This window comes from Myxocyprinus asiaticus, chromosome 48 (genome assembly GCF_019703515.2).
Source record: "Myxocyprinus asiaticus isolate MX2 ecotype Aquarium Trade chromosome 48, UBuf_Myxa_2, whole genome shotgun sequence".
Classification (NCBI taxonomy): domain Eukaryota; kingdom Metazoa; phylum Chordata; class Actinopteri; order Cypriniformes; family Catostomidae; genus Myxocyprinus; species Myxocyprinus asiaticus.
The window spans coordinates 13941882-13958265 of record NC_059391.1 but is presented as its reverse complement, the minus strand read 5'-3'; the positions used below and the strand labels follow the sequence as shown (position 1 = coordinate 13958265).

The 16384-nt window shown below is 39.5% G+C and overlaps 1 protein-coding gene across 1 annotated transcript in view; it reads left to right on the top strand.

Annotated features, from left to right (window-relative positions):
- LOC127437516 (potassium/sodium hyperpolarization-activated cyclic nucleotide-gated channel 3-like) overlaps positions 1 to 16384 on the top strand; it is a 56867-nt gene that overhangs the window by 2889 nt on the left and 37594 nt on the right. Inside the window, exon 2 of the mRNA XM_051692490.1 lies at positions 13421 to 13844. Coding sequence (XP_051548450.1) covers positions 13421 to 13844 — 424 coding nt within the window. The remainder of the gene's footprint in view (positions 1 to 13420; positions 13845 to 16384) is intronic.

Here is a 16384-nt window from a genome sequence, read left to right as displayed (position 1 = left end):
CTTAAAGAATATTTTGGGTTTAATACAAGTTAAGCTCAATCGACAGTATTTATGGCATAATGTTGATTACCACAAAAATGAATTTTGAATCATCACTACTTTTCTTAACAAAAAGTCTGGATTACAGTGAGGCACTTACAAGGGAAGTGAATGGGGGCAAATCCGTAAATGTTAAAATACTCACTGTTTCAAAGGTATAGGTTCATTTTGCACAAGTCTCAAACTATTTGTGGTTATCAACATTATGCCACAAATGCTGTTGTTTGAGCTTAACCTGTATTGAACTCGGAATATTCCTTTAAATTGATAGTTTAGCCAGAAATTGAATTGTTTTCATTATTTACTCACCCTTTACAAAACCTCAGTTATTTTATTGCATCTATTTTTCATACCATGAAAGTGAATTGTGACTGAGACTAACATTCAGCTAAACATCTCAAAAGACAGAAAGTCATGCAGGTTTGGAACGGCATGAGAGTGAGTAAATAATTGTACTCAAAATGTAAATTTTTGGGAGAACAAACAAACTGTTATTTGTGCACCACTAGTTTTACCAAACCCAACTGCGGAAAATGAAGGATCATTTTCAAACAGATTTCCAGAACACTTCCCCATCTACCATTGGTTGGACAAGGTTTCTATGTTGGCATGCGCAAACAAACATAGCAATGTTTTATTTGTGCCGCAGAATGACCATCTTAACCCTAGAAAAAATATTTTTAACATCCCTGAATACATTAGGTTACATCAACAAAAATACAAACAAAATGTAAGGGTTCGATAAGGTAGAAATGGCTCTTTAAGGTAACAATTGCATGTTAGCACTTTTTACATTATAAATGAATTACTCGTATCGGGCCTCTGCATATTAATCTGATATAGAAGAAAGTATTTCAAGATCGAAAAAATTACACACTTCATCTTTAAACATATTCAATCTAAATTCAATAGCACAGTGACCTGAAAAACTATCCAAAATGCATCAGTCATGCATCTTCCACTACAGTTGTGCCTCTACGAGATAATTAATTTTATTTCAAGAGGGAACATCTAGACCTGTTGAGTATCAATGACCACAACAGCAGGAGATGTGTGCATGCATAAAGCAGGTTTGTAATGAGTCACCTGTCACAAGAGGCAGCGTCCTTCTCCTTTAAGTGTATGCTCGGTCGCCTGGCATTTTCAGGTGTCATTTTCACATTTGCCCTTGTCTCCTTCCTCTTGCACTTGCTACATCCTTCTCTCTCCCCCATGCTCTCTAACCTTCCTCCCCTATTCACTGTCAGGGAAGGGGGTGGGCAATGCATGGGAGCTCCATTTGCTGATTGCATCACCTGGTTGATACAGAAGAATGAGAAGAGTATCAGAATGTAGATAGAGGCTGTTGAGAGGGGGATGGAAGGTTAGGAACAATGTTCAAGGGGTTCGGGAATAAGGGAGCTAAGAGACATGCCTTTTTTAAATGTATCACAGAGCAGCTCTGTTTTGCAGTACATTTGGAAAGAGGAGGAAATATAATGGTCTGCTAAACAATATGGTACATCACATTATTTCTCCCTTAGATTCAGTGGTGAATGAAAGTGCTGCTCTCTCTCTCACACAGAGCTAAAAGTAATCTCCATCATGCAGACCAACGGACATGTGTAAACTCACATTTGAGACTTTTTTATTAATTGGTAATATTTTTCAGTAAGGTTCTATACGTTAACATTAGTTAATTCATTAGGTATCATTAAATAACAATAAACAAATGTTACAGCATTTATACTGTAAATCTTGGTTAAAGATAAGTTATAAATATACTTTTGTTCATTGTTAGCTCATGTTAATTCATGATGCATTAACTATTGTAAACATATACTTTTTTATGTGAACAAATATATGAATAAATGTAGAAATTAGCATTGACCAGTTTAATAAATGCTGTTAAAAAAATAGTTCTAGACAGATTGCACTGTGAATTCAGTGACAGTAGGTCGAATGTTCTGCTGCTGAAATTGGTGCTTGCCGAAATTCAAACCACTGCCCCCAGTGGCTGAATCTAGAAGTGCTGTTGAATGTATGAGCATGTGTGGGCATCAGTTTTCAGCTGAAATGTCCAAAGAGTGGCACTAAATGAGAATTGCATTTTAAATTGTAAATAATGTAATACAGTCGACAGGAATACATATTTTAACTCTAACCCAAACCCCAACTCTAAACCTAACCATTATTGGAGTAAAAATTAAATTTTAGACTGAAAATGCAACCTCTGAATCGTGCACACCATTGTTTATGTGAACTCAGTTGACCCTTCGCTAAGCTCCAACAAGCTCTGCAGAACTCCCCATAGAAATGAATGGGAGATCGCTGTGAACGACGTGGTTTTTGGCTAAATATTCTCATAAACGGAATGGATAATATTTTTACGTATGAAGAGTGACATTGTAATGCATATTTGTCTAAAGTTTTTTGTAAAAGAAATTGTTAAATTACACAGTAATTTGATTAAAAACTGTGGAGACTGTGAATCAGAATCAAGGCAAAGGATTATTACAGTCACTTGAAAAGAGAAAAACTTCATTTAATAGCAATTACATATCTAATAACATTAGCGTAAGTGAACAGAGCTGTTTATAACGTGTCATAACACTCATTTTGATGCTGTGAACTGTTTATTTACTATCACTTACGTTAACTTGAATCAATACATAAATGAATTAATGTTCAGTTATTAGCTTTAATGTAGATGTCGTTGCAGATGATATATGTTCATTTGGGAATGAGGGCTGACATAGTTTAATCTATAACATGCCCATCTCCATATTTATTTAAAGATTAATAAAAAATTAATAAAGTGTCACTATTACTAATGACCCGGCAACAACGTGTTTTAATTTTTTTTTATTATTATTTTGATAAAATCCCACTTAAAACTACTCAGACACACACTACTCCCATAGGCTGTCATTGGAAAATAGCAAATGCATGTCAGAGCAATGGTGGCAGGGCAAAAGCTGCTAAAACAGGATTGGTCAGAAGCGCTTTTCAGGTGGGGCTTAGCAAAGGGTCAATTATTTCCTGGTTTCCATGGGTAATTGAACCCCTGTCTCAAGTTATTCACACAATGTGCTATCAGTACCAATAGAGAGAAATGCGTTTATGCCTGAATTGACACAAAAATACCTGGGTATGCGGCTTGACAGTAATTTGGTAGAACGGGGTGAATTTCACTGTACGTCAATGGTCAATGGTGGCAAAAAATGCCTTTGCAATGAATTTCTGTTGTTTTATTTATATCATCTGATATAGTTCTTAATATTCTATTCTAAGGCTTTAATTTTATGGGTAGGAGGCTAAATATTCAAATTGAGAATATTTGATAATGAATTGATTAAACTGAAGTTTTTTAATAAAATGATTACCGAGTGGTTGTTTCAAGGATCACAATACCAGGATACTTGAACAAAAATGAGCTGCACGGTCGAGTTGCCAGAAAGAAGCCAATGCCACAAAAAAGCCCGGTTACAATATGCCCGACAACACCTTGACACGCCTCACAGCTTCTGGCACACTGTAATTTGGAGTGATGAGACCAAAATAGAGCTTTATGGTCACAACCATAAGCGCTATGATTGGAGAGGGGTCAACAAGTATTGTGCTCCTTGAAACAACCACACCGTCTTTTTCCAGAGCAGCCTGTATTTCTCCTGAGGTTACCTGTGGGTTTTTCTTTGTATCTCGAACAATTCTTCTGGCAGTTGTGGCTGAAATTTTTCTTGGTCTACCTGACCTTGGCTTGGTATCAAGAGATCCCCGAATGTTCCACTTCTTAATAAGTGATTGAACAGTTCTGACTGGCATTTTCAAGGCTTTGGATATCTTTTTATATCCTTTTCCATCTTTATAAAGTTCCATTACCTTGTTACACAGGTCTTTTGACAGTTCTTTTCTGCTCACCATGGCTCAGTATCTAGCCTGCTCAGTGCATCCACGTGAGAGCTAACAAACTCATTGACTATTTATACACAGACACTAATTGCAATTTAAAAAGCCACAGGTGTGGGAAATTAACTTTTAATTGCCATTTAAACTTGTGTGTGTCACCTTGTGTGTCTGTAACAAGGCCAAACATTCAAGGGTATGTAAAATTTGATCAGGGCCATTTGGGTGATTTCTGTTACCATTATGATTTAAAAAGGAGCCAAACAACTATGTGATAATAAATGGCTTCATATGATCACTATCCTTAAATCAGTCATATTTTCAAAATCAATGCCAAAATTTCACAATTTCTGCCAGGGTATGCAAACGTTTGAGCTCAACTGTATATTTTATTTGTTTAGACAAAAAATGCCCTCATAAACATAAAAATGCCTCAGAAAATCATATCCAGGGGGCAATTTTTGCCCCTTTATGGAAAAGTTAATTTCTGACATGGGTATGTGAACATTCGGAAGCAACATGTCGATTTCCTGTGTGATCGTATTGCATCAGTTATTGTGTTAAATAATGTTAATATAAATACAACCTTATTTCAAAGTGTTACCAATTTAATTATGGATTATTACTTCACAAAATAGGCTATATTACTTCAATAGATTTCTATGATTTGTAGTTTGTTCAAATAGTTATTTTAGGGTAGCTGAACTCATTTGATTCACTTGTATGACTGTGGTGTGACAAAGCCACCCAAATGAATCATAGCAATGCTCTTGCACATACCTTTTATTATGTACCCAATGCATTAGCGTTTTGCCTGCAACTCCAATGGCCAGAGTGACTGGCAGAACTCTGCCGAACATCTGGTTTAGAGAGATGATGGCTGGATCTGGTGAGTAGAGGTGACACAGATTCCACAGAGAGATCATCACAATTGGTGAGATGGGGATTGGGAAAGACAATTAGGACTCATAATATGCTGAGCAGCAACAGACAGAGATGGAGAATGGAGAGTGTATTTTTGGCAGATTGTAACAGAAAGCTGATTATTGCAAAGGCTTTTGTTTGCATGAGATGCATTCTCTTTTCTGTCATTTAACAGTGCCTTGTGTTTGTCAGTTAATCTTTAACCTAAAAAAAATTGTTAAAGATACCTACAACTTAACTTGGGGATTGAATATGATTCAAGAAGGCTCCATGAGAAGCATAGTGGGTTATGATTTTAGAAAAACTCTTGGGTTTATCTGGTGGAGTTTTCTGATTAGAAGTAATCCAATTTTTGGATTAAAGATGGAATGATTTTTTTCTATTATAAAATACTTTCTCCTGTCCCAATTTAGGGCTCTAATTTTGTGAGCATGCAAAGCACAACGCTATGTGCAACAACCATGCGCAATGTCTTCTCCAATTTTTGTGAGCACTAACTCTAATCGCAATTTTCATGCCAGTGCAGAGCGCAAGTGGGCGTGGGTGGGAGTGTTTGCGCCAATGTAGGTGTATGCGCGCAAATTCTGGGTGTATTGTACAGTATGTAAATTAAGTGCCGCAAAGCACAATTTGCTATTTTCGTGAGATATAGGTCATTGCACTTAGACGTTTGAAAACCACATCTTAACAGAGTGCAAAGTTTAAACTCAGTTCCTGCATTTGCAGTTTGGAGATTCCACCAGCAGGTGGTAATAAAGTTAATGTCCAAACTCTGAAATATAGTGGAACATGAAATTATGTCCCTGAAGATCAGAGTTGTTGCCGTCTTATATGAAACCAAAAATTATGACATTTGTGTTAAACTATCTATAGGTAATACTTCAATGATTATTATTTTGTTTAAATTTACAATTGTATTAATGATCTAATTTGTATCTGTATTTTCCACTTGTTGTCATAGAGTGAATTTTAAGTCACTGCAAAACGGACCTGTGGAATAAGTTGGAGAGAGTAAAATGTTTTTGAATTGGTATGATTTTTTGACCACTTTGTTATTTTGATTATATTTTCATTTAGTTTGAAGTGTAATTTCAGTTTAGAAATATTTTTGGTTAAATTTTTTTATTTTTTATAAATTAATTTATTTTTTCAAAATCGACCGGTAGAAGTGAAGTGCGTACAGATAAAATCACTGTTAATATTAGCCATGGTTTGTGTGTCAGTAGATGAAAATGATTAATATTACTTACATTCTCTGTAATTTAATGCAGCCTACATCCAAATTCTGATGAGAATCACATTTTCCATGTGGATAACAGTAATGTGTCGCTGTCATAGAAATACGCCCAACAATCATCAAGGAAGCAGTTAATGCACAAAATAATGTAATTTTCAAATCTTCTAATTCACTGCACACAGTCCATTTACACTACCACCTTCTTATGAATGCCACTACTGGAAGTGCTGTCGAGGTGAAATGTCTGCCAAAAGCAAGAAGGATATAGCTGCAGACAGAGCTCCAAAAAGGGGCGGGAGCTCCAAATCGCCTGCAAAGATATAGGGAGCCCCTTTCCTAAACCTTTCCCTAACTCTAACCATCTGTGGAGGTGTCACCCCTTTTGGAGAAATTCCGCCCCCTTCTGGAGGAACCACGCCCCATTTTGGAGATTCCGCCCCCATTTGGAAATCTCCAGCCTGCAGCTATACCTACTTGCCAAAAGCGAGTATTTTTAGCTGTAAATGACATCAGGCAGTCATACAGGAATGCATATTTTATTAACTCTACCCCTTAACCAAAACTTAACCCTAAAACGAACTGCCAGTGGAGTAAAAATTTAATTTAGAGCAAAAGGGTAACCTCTAAATCATGATTACCATTGTTTATTAGAGCATGATCACTTCTTGGTTTCCATGAGACTAGAGCCCATGTTGTAAAGATTGTGTGCACAATGCACTACCAGTAGCACCATATAGAAAGGTGCATGTGTTTGAATTGGTGCAAAAATATCTGATGGGGTGATGGAGCTTGTCAGTAATTCTGCAGTATGTGGTCGCATGTCAATTTCCCGAGTGTTTAAGTCGCCTGATTAGCTCAACATAGCAATGTCAGCTCAACGAATGGCGTGAGTTTGGGGCAGTGTTATCTTTTTGGACAACCAATAGAATATGGAGGAATGTTTTTAAAAATTACACACTTCAAGCATTACTAGCGTGGCAAGCATGACATTCAAGAGTGCCTCTTGCGGTTTCTGGTTGTTTAAAATGTATCATTTTATGCTGTATCACTTGTTTACATATGCGGTTATGATTGAGGGGAGAATCATATCTATGAAAACTGTATTGACAGACAGACAAAGGTTGTTGGGATAGATATTGGATATTCCAAATGCACCCAGAGCTGTAGTAACATTGTGGTTTCAAGTATTTACATACAGCATATATTGACAGTGTAAAGGCAAATATTCACATTATACAAGCGTAAAGGCTAAAATCTAATCCTGAGATCAAGTGAACCAAGAAAATATGATGATGTGATCTAATCTGATTTGATATGATGAGATTACAAACTAACTGATCTTAAATACAGCATTGGTTCTTTGTGGTCCTATACTTGATTTGCTAACTACATATTAAAAATGTTTTGGAAAAGAAGTTTAATAGATAACCTGCTAGATTTTTGTTTTTAAAAACAACTAGATTATTTAGATTTACTGATTTGTTATTTTTAAAGTGCATTGTTTTAATTATTATTATTATTAATATTAAGTATTACTTTTTGTTTATTTAGGTTTTAAATACATGTCAATAAATGTCATACAAGATTTAGTTCTTGCATAACTGTACAAACTGGTGTTGCTACATAACTTATTCTTTTGCCTACTGGCTGCTTTGACCACTGCAGCATCTGTCGGAGGGCAAATGTCAATGACAAATCCTTTATAATCTGAAAACTGTCTGGGATTAATCTGTCAGATTTAGTGACACTTCATATAGATGGTTTGTTCTTGTTTAATCTCCCCCAAAGCTCATTTCAAGCAATGTAAAAGAGATCCCTGTAATGCGGAGGTGTGGAAGTTGTATTTTTCCATTTCACTAAACCCAGATATTATGTGACGTTAATAACTAGGTATCTAGCATGTAATTACATGGTTATATTATTATCTTGTCAAGGAAGTTTGTAACATTAGGGTTATTCTGATACTTAATTTCTGTTCTTGTTTTTCTGCTACCTGATGTATGCCCATGACCACAACAATATAAAATAGCTTTGAAACAACATGCAACCCCAGTACCATGACTAAAGGTTACTGTTATTAATCATCATTATCAGTGGTCATAATAGCATGAACAGCTATAAATGCATAAAATGTATGCTCGTTCATGCCATTATGACTGCTAATAGTGGTAATTATTAACAGTAACCTTTAGTAATTATATTGACTGTCGTGTTCATGAATAATCTGCTTTTGTTTATGTCTGTAATCATTACAAATTACATTTGTCTGAAGAAAGAATTGTGATTGTGTGCTGGGCCTAAATTTAAATTTAAATCTATAATTAAATGGGCAACACTTTGATGCCGTTCAAAGCCAAAACACAGTAACTACACCAACTCTGAAAATTAGGAAAATTCCTTCAAAGTTTTTTGATTGGCCAGACAAATGTGGTATATAAAATAGTCTCTGATTTCAGTTTTACGAACCAAACTTAATATTTACAAAATGTGTAGTTACTGTATTTTGCAGTTTACAATACATTTGTTTACACAATATTTAACATGAAATAACAATTAACAATACTTGGTTAACAATAATGAATGCATTGATAATGAAGTATTTTTAAATTTTTAGTTCACAAAAACAAATGCATTAACCAATGTAAACATATAGACACTTATAGTAAAGTGTTACCATCAAATACAATGTATTTTTCTTGTCGATGGTGTCAAATAACACCTAATCCCACTGGAACACTCTGAGAATCACATTCACTCTTTGTAATCCATACCGGGCTAGACAGTATACCAATTGATTTCTGCTTAATTACAAAACAGCGATGGACTCAAATTAATTAACCAAACATATTGTCAGAGAGCGAGAGCGAGACAAAGGGACCCAAAAGCAGAGGAACAGTTCAAAGGATTTATTTACAATAAATGATTATGTTAACTGTGCTGGCGAAGACTAGAGATCCCAGCACCAGCTGCAGTAGAGTGAAGGAGTCTTGTGAATGAGTGTGCGCTGTAATCGCACAGTGGGCAGATCTGTGAAGAGTGTGTTCGCAGACGAGTGTGTGCATTGTGGAAGTCAGGAGCAGATCCGTAGGAATCCTCCCTAGAAGCATAGCAAGGTGCAGAGAATAACGGCCAGCAGATTTGAAGGTAATCACATTCACACACAGGCAGAGACGAGGAATCCTTTGTTGAAGATTCGTGAGCGCAGAGAACAAGCGTACAACAAGCTGGAAGGTAACCACACTCCTGACACACAGGAAGAGACAGGCAACCAAACAGATACACGAGACAGGACCAACTAGGCAGAGAGAGTGAGGTAAGTTACTTCACATCAAACTATAATCTAGCAAAGATACTGAGAACATGAAGGGTTTAAGTAGGGAGTGAATTAGAGGAGAACCAGGTGTTACTAGCATGCTAATTAGTGGCATGATGGCAATGTTCCCATGGAAACACTGATCATGCATGCCGGCTTTACCTGCAAAACATGAGGGAGAGAAAATAACAAAACACACAGATTACCCTTGCCCCAGTGGATGCCTCCTGGTGTCCCCAGCAGAATTACCTTGCCGGAGGTGAAACTGATCTATGAGGGCGCGGTCCAGGATGTCCTGAGCCGGGACCCAACATCTCTCCTCAGGTCCATAACCCTCCCAGTCTACCAGGTACTGAAACCCACTGCCCCTCTGCCTGACATCGATCAGTCTCCTAACAGTGTATGCTGGAGAGCCCTCAACAAGATGCGGAGGAGGCGGGAGGCAAATTAGAACGAAAAACTTGTTTCATTTTAGAGACGTGAAAAACGGGTTTGATGCGTTTCAGGAAAGGTGGTAATTTTAGATGGACCACCACCGGACTAATGACCTTGGCAATGGGAAATGGCCCGATAAACTTGGGACCCAGCTGTGAGGGGAGTTGGAGCGGAATGTCCTTGGAGCACAACTAAACCTTCTGCCCGCACATGTAAGCTGGGTGCTTAGCCCGGTGCCAGTCCGCCGACCTCTTAACACAAGCACCAGTCCATATGAGGGCTTCTCTGGCAGCTTTTCAGGTGTAAAAACACGTGTACGGACGGGACCTGAACATTGGGCTCTTGAGCGGGGAACAGAGGGGGTTGGTAACTAAGGCTACACTGGAAGGGCGATAACCCCGTAGACGATGACTGCAAGGAGTTGTGGGCATACTCGACCCAGACTAAATAATCGCTCCAAGAAGACGGGTTATGGGAGGCCACACAGTGCAGGGTCTTTTCCAGTTCCTGATTCGCCCGCTCTGCTTGCCAATTTGTCTGGGGGTGGAACTCAGGGGACAAACTCACAGTAGTTCCAAGCTGTCGACAGAATTCTGCCCAAAAACTTGACACAAATTGGGGGCCTCTGTCAGAAACCACATCGAGGCCATGAATGCGGAAGACGTGGTTAATGACTGCTACCTCTGTCTCCCTAGTTGTGGGTAATTTGGGGAGGGGAATTAAATGAGCCGCCTTCGAGAACCAGTCCACTACAATTAAAATGACTGTGTTGCCATTAGGGCTGCAACTAACAATTATTTTGTTGATCGATTAATCTAACGATTATTAGAAAGATTATTAGACTATTCTGTGATTATTGCAATGATTAATCATTAGCTCTTAACTGATTATTCAGCTTGCGCCCCGACTTAAAGGTTGTATTAAATGTGCTTACTAACAATAAAGAGGACAAAATCATCTTTTAAAAATACCTCTAAATGACATTCTCAGAATTAAACTGAAAAAATACTTTTTATTAAGTTTAATTTAGTAAAGAAATTCACTGCAAAAAATCTTATTGTTATCAAGTGTTTTTGTCTTATTTTCCATTTAAAATTGTCTAAAAATTCTTAAAACAAGATACATTTACTTGAGAAGCATCATATAAGATATTTAGACTTGCTTTGAGAGAATGTATCTTAAATATAAGTGTATTTTGTATGTAAGTGTATTTTTTCACTTGGTTATACTTCTGCGAGTGCAGTAAAGTCAAAATATACTTCTATATATTATATATTCAAGATCTGTTCTCTATAAGCAAGTCTAAATAACTTATATGCTGTTTCTCAGGTGAATGCATCTTTTTTATTGTCGATGTTGTTGATAACATCGACTAATCGTTTCAGCCCTAGTTGCCATGGGAGGGTGGGAGACCAGTTACAAAATCCATGGCTATGTGCGACCAGGGTCTCGAAGGGACCGACAGCAGTTTGAGGAGCCCGGCTGGGGATAACAGGAGGTCTTATTAGTCACGCAGATGGGGCAAGCGGCAACGAACCGGCAGCCATCCTGCGCAAGTGATGGCCAGTAGAAATGCTGTCTAATGAGCATTTGGGTGCGGGTCACCCCTGGATGACAAGCGACGTTGGATGAGTGACCCCACTGTAGGAATAACCGACCCGTTGGGCACGTGGCAGGGGGCACAGTGTTTTGTAGCTCAGCACGGACTTAGCCTCTACCTCCCAGGATACCATGCCTACCACTTGAGTGGCGGGTAGGATGGTATCCGGTGGAACGAAACCTCGAGACAATGAGTCGGGCTTGATGTTTTTAGAGCCCGGGCAATACAAAAGGGTAAAATTAAAACGAGTGAAAAATAATACCCTGCGAGCCTGTCTAGAGTTGAGGTGTTTTGCGCTACGGATGTACTCTAGGTTCTTATGATCAGTCCAGACCACAAAAGGTACCCCCGAACCCTCTAACCAATGACGCCACTCCCCAAGACCAACCGGACAGCCAGCAATTCTTGGTTACCAACCTTGTAGTTCCGCTCTACTGGTGTTAAGCGGTGTGAAAAAAAAGCATCTTTCTGTCCGAGGAAGAGTGCTGTGACAGGACCGCTCCAACACCAACCTCAGACGCATCCACCTCCACCACGAACTGACTTTCAGGGTCGGCAGTTACCAGAATGGGTGTGGTAGAAAACCGCTCCTTTAATTTAGAAAACATGGCCTCAGCCTGCGGGGACCAACAAAAGTCGGTTGGAGGTGAGATCCATCAGAGGCGTGGGGAGTTGCCTGACATGCGGGCAGAGATGGGCAACCAAACAGATACATGAGACAGGACCAACTAGGCAGAAAGAGTGAGGTAAGTTACTTCACATCAAACAATAATCTAGCAAAGATATTGAGAACACAAAGGGTTTAAGTAGGGAGTGAATTAGAGGAGAACCAGGTGTTGCTAGTACGCTAATTAGTGGCATGATCAGCGTTACCCTTGGAACGATCAATGTTCCCATGGAAACATTGATCATGCATGCGGAGAGAAAATAACAAAATACACAGAATAAACCGACAAACTCACCGGAGCCATGACACATATGGACAGATAGCCAACCAGATTTCTGCCATGGTGCAAGTGAATGTCAGGTGTATTTTGTTGATTCATGTCTTTTATTTTGAAATTCTAGTTCCTGTTTCATGTCATGTGTTCCTGTTTCCCTTGTCATGTGATTTCTGTTTTCCCTCCATGTTCATGTGTCATGTTTTCATTGGTTTATTGTTTAATTAGCGTGTTATGAGTTCTGTTTGTTCATTGGTTTATGTTCTCCCATGTCTAGTATTTAAGCCTCATGTTTTCCATTGTGGAGTTGTCTAGTATTGAATGTGATGGTATGTGTTTGGTACGCCATAGTCAAGTCAAGCCATAGTCAAGTCAAGTCAAGTCAAGTCTAGTTTATGTCGTTCATGTTTATGTCAAGCCAAGTTTCAAGTTTATGATTGTTCATGTTTGTAGTTAGGGTGTTTCATGTTTATTAATAAACTGCACTTGGGTTCTCATCATCTTCATCTTCATCATCATTGCCAGCAGTTCCAGCATTCGTTACAGTGAATTTTTTTTTTTTATCAATGACCTTAATGTGTGCTCTATAATAAATTATGGGAAAAAATATTAGCACATGGGAAAAAAGCCAGGCAAATACTTTAAAAAAAGCATGAAATATTAGAAGCATTTTTTTGTGTAAACGTTTCACCCAGCAGATCTTTTATTGATGAAATGGCAGTGTTGCCAGAGGTATCCTTGTGACTTCCAGCCCGTTTAATTTACATACGTGCGACACATCCAATTACCAAAAAGGGAACTCGTCCATAAACAAGAAGTAATAGCCCAACCAGGCTGCCATTCCCAGCATCAGTCAGGGATTCAGCTCGTGAAGCATTTTCATCCTTAAGTGTACTGTTTTTGATTACTGACATCATAATGCTAAACTTAATAATCTATCTGTCCGTCTGTCTGTCTATCTGTCTATCTATCATTATAAACTGTTCTTTTCTTATCACATCAAATACACAGTTCTGTTAACATGTTGTCTATTTTATGTCCTTCAGGTTCTACTGGGATTTAATCATGCTCCTCTTGATGGTTGGCAACTTGATCATCATCCCTGTAGGCATCACCTTCTTTAAAGATGAACACACCCCCGCCTGGATAGTCTTTAACGTGGTCTCTGACACATTCTTTCTGGTGGACCTGGTACTGAACTTCCGCACCGGAATCGTCAAAGAGGACAGCACAGAGATCATCCTGGATCCTCAGCAAATCAAAGTGAGATATCTGCGGAGCTGGTTTGCCGTGGATTTCATCTCCTCCATCCCTGTGGATTACATCTTCCTCATTGTGGAGACACGTATCGACTCTGACTTCTATAAGACAGCGCGAGCGCTGCGGATTGTACGCTTCACTAAAATACTCAGTCTTCTCAGGCTGCTAAGATTATCCAGGCTCATTAGATATATCCACCAATGGGAGGAGGTAAGATGCACTTTTACAATAAACTTTTTTACATAAAATATGTATGTGTAAAAAGTGGTAACATGCAGATGTTACCTTAAGGATCTATTTTTTCTAGATCTAACACTTAAAATTACTTTTGTTGGTCTAACTTAACATTATCAGGTTGATTTAATCATATTAAATAATATTCTGACTTCAGTATAACCTGATAAATTAGATGTTACCACTTAAAGCACATTTTAGCTTACCTGACAATACATTTTTTACAATTCACCCATATGTGCTTGTTGAACATTTAATTTCCAAACCTTGTGCTTTAGATAGTTGGTCCTCTCTTTGCTACTATAACAGTTTCCACTCTTCTGGGAAGGCTTTGGAGATGTTAGAATATGACTGCAGGGATTTGCTTGCATTCAGACACAAAAGCATCAGTGAGGTCAGGCACTGATTTTGGGCATCTGGCTCACAGTCTGCATTCCAATTGATCCCAGAGGTGTTCAATGGGGTTCATGTTTGGGCTTTGTTTAGGCCAGTCAAGTACAGAGACACCAGACTCAGTAACCCATTTCTTTATGGACATCACTTTATGCACAGGGGCACTTAAAGTTTGGAACAGAAAATGCGTACCTGTTTTATGTACCTGTTAGTAAAGCGTGTAGCCGAAATAGCCAAGCCCATTAATTAGGATGGGATGTCACCATACTTTTGGCTATGTTTGTACTGTATAACTACACTGAAAAAAATGGTAACCTGCAGTTGTTACCTCAAGGATCCATTTTTACCTGATCTAAGCCATAAAATTACTTTTGTTATTGTGACCTAATTTGTCAGTTTGATTCAACATTTTTGACTTAAACTTACATTTAGCTCTTACTACATGTAGCACAATTTTAAGATTACTTAAAGGAATATTCCCGGTTCAATACAAGTTAAGCTCTATCGACAGCATTTGTGTCATAATGTTGATTATCACAAAAATTAATTTGGACTTGCCCCTCCTTTTCTTTAAAAAAAGCAAAAATCTGTGTTACAGTGAGGCACTTACAATTGAAGTAAATGGGGGGCAATTATTTAACGTTAAAATACTCACTTTTTCCAAAAGTATAGCCGCAAGACATAAACAATATTGTCACGGTACATGGTGCTGAGAGAAATAAGGACCCAAATGCAGGAAGGCAGAATAGGGCTTTTATTTAAACAAATAAAATACAAAATACAAATCAAAACTCTCAGGAGGGAGAAGAATAAACAATCGAAAACTAAACAGAAACTAGATTGACTGAAACTGGAGAAAGGAAACAGGGAACAAACCAGAACATGCTGACAGAGTTGCAACACAGCAAAACAATCCAACAAAGACAGAACAACAAAGTAGAGAATATATAGGAGCTCGTAATTGGAGGCATGTGCTGCTGGTGATGAGCTGAGAAACAATCGGTCATCCTGGCAACAGAGTTTATGTTCTCCACGTGGCACCTGCAAAACACAAGAGGGAGAGAGAGGGAATCAGACACACACACACACACACACACACACACACACACCCAAACACACAACAAGACAGACAGAAGGGACTGTCCAGCCCAGACTGTGACAGTACCCCCCCACCCCCCATGGACACCTCATGGTGTCCAAACTGGACAGGACAGGATGGAACGACCAAGGGCGGCAGGGTGGGGGCACTAAGAAGGTGGCCAGAGAACCAGGGCAGACTGGGCAGACTTTTAGGGAGCCAGGATAGGTCAGGCGGTTGGCCAGGGAACCAGGGCAGACAGGGTGAACAATTGATCAGCCAGGATACATCAGGAGGACGGCCAAGGAAAAAGGACAGACTAGGTGAGGGAATGGGAACCCACAAGGGAACAGACAGAGGGATGAGGAAGGGACCAGAAAGGAGTTTGGTGCAGGACAGAACTAGAATGGGGCTTAGGTTACAGGATGTGGGTGGCCACTGGGAAGTGGTCAGACTGGATGTGGGCAGCCACTGGGCACTGAACAGACTGAGCAACAGATAACTTGTGTCTGACGGATGCTGGTTACTGGGCTGAGCAACAGAATGGTGGCTGGTGTCTGGTGGGTGCTGGCTACTGGGCTGAGCAACAGACTGGTAGTTAGTGTCTGACAGGTGCTGGTTACTGGGCTGAGCAACAGACTGGTGGTTTGTGTCTGACAGGTGCTGGCCACTGGACTTAGCAAAGGGCTAGTCGACGGCCACTAGGGACTGGACAGGATAGTCGTAGGTCACCGGGGGCTGGACAGGATTTTTGACAGTCACAGGGGACTGGACAGGATCGTTGATGGTCACAGGGAACTGGACAGACTCGATGACCACAGGGAACTGGACAGGCTCATTGATGGCCGCAGGGAACTGGACAGGCTCATTGATGGCCACATGGAACTGGACAGACTCATCGACGGCCTCAGGGAACTGGACAGACTCGATGACCTCGGGGAACTGGACAGGCTGTGCGGCGACCACCATGGTCAGGAGCACTGGCAGCGACTGGGAAACAGCCTCTGTGGCCGAGAACGCTGACAGCAACAGGGGAACAGCCTCC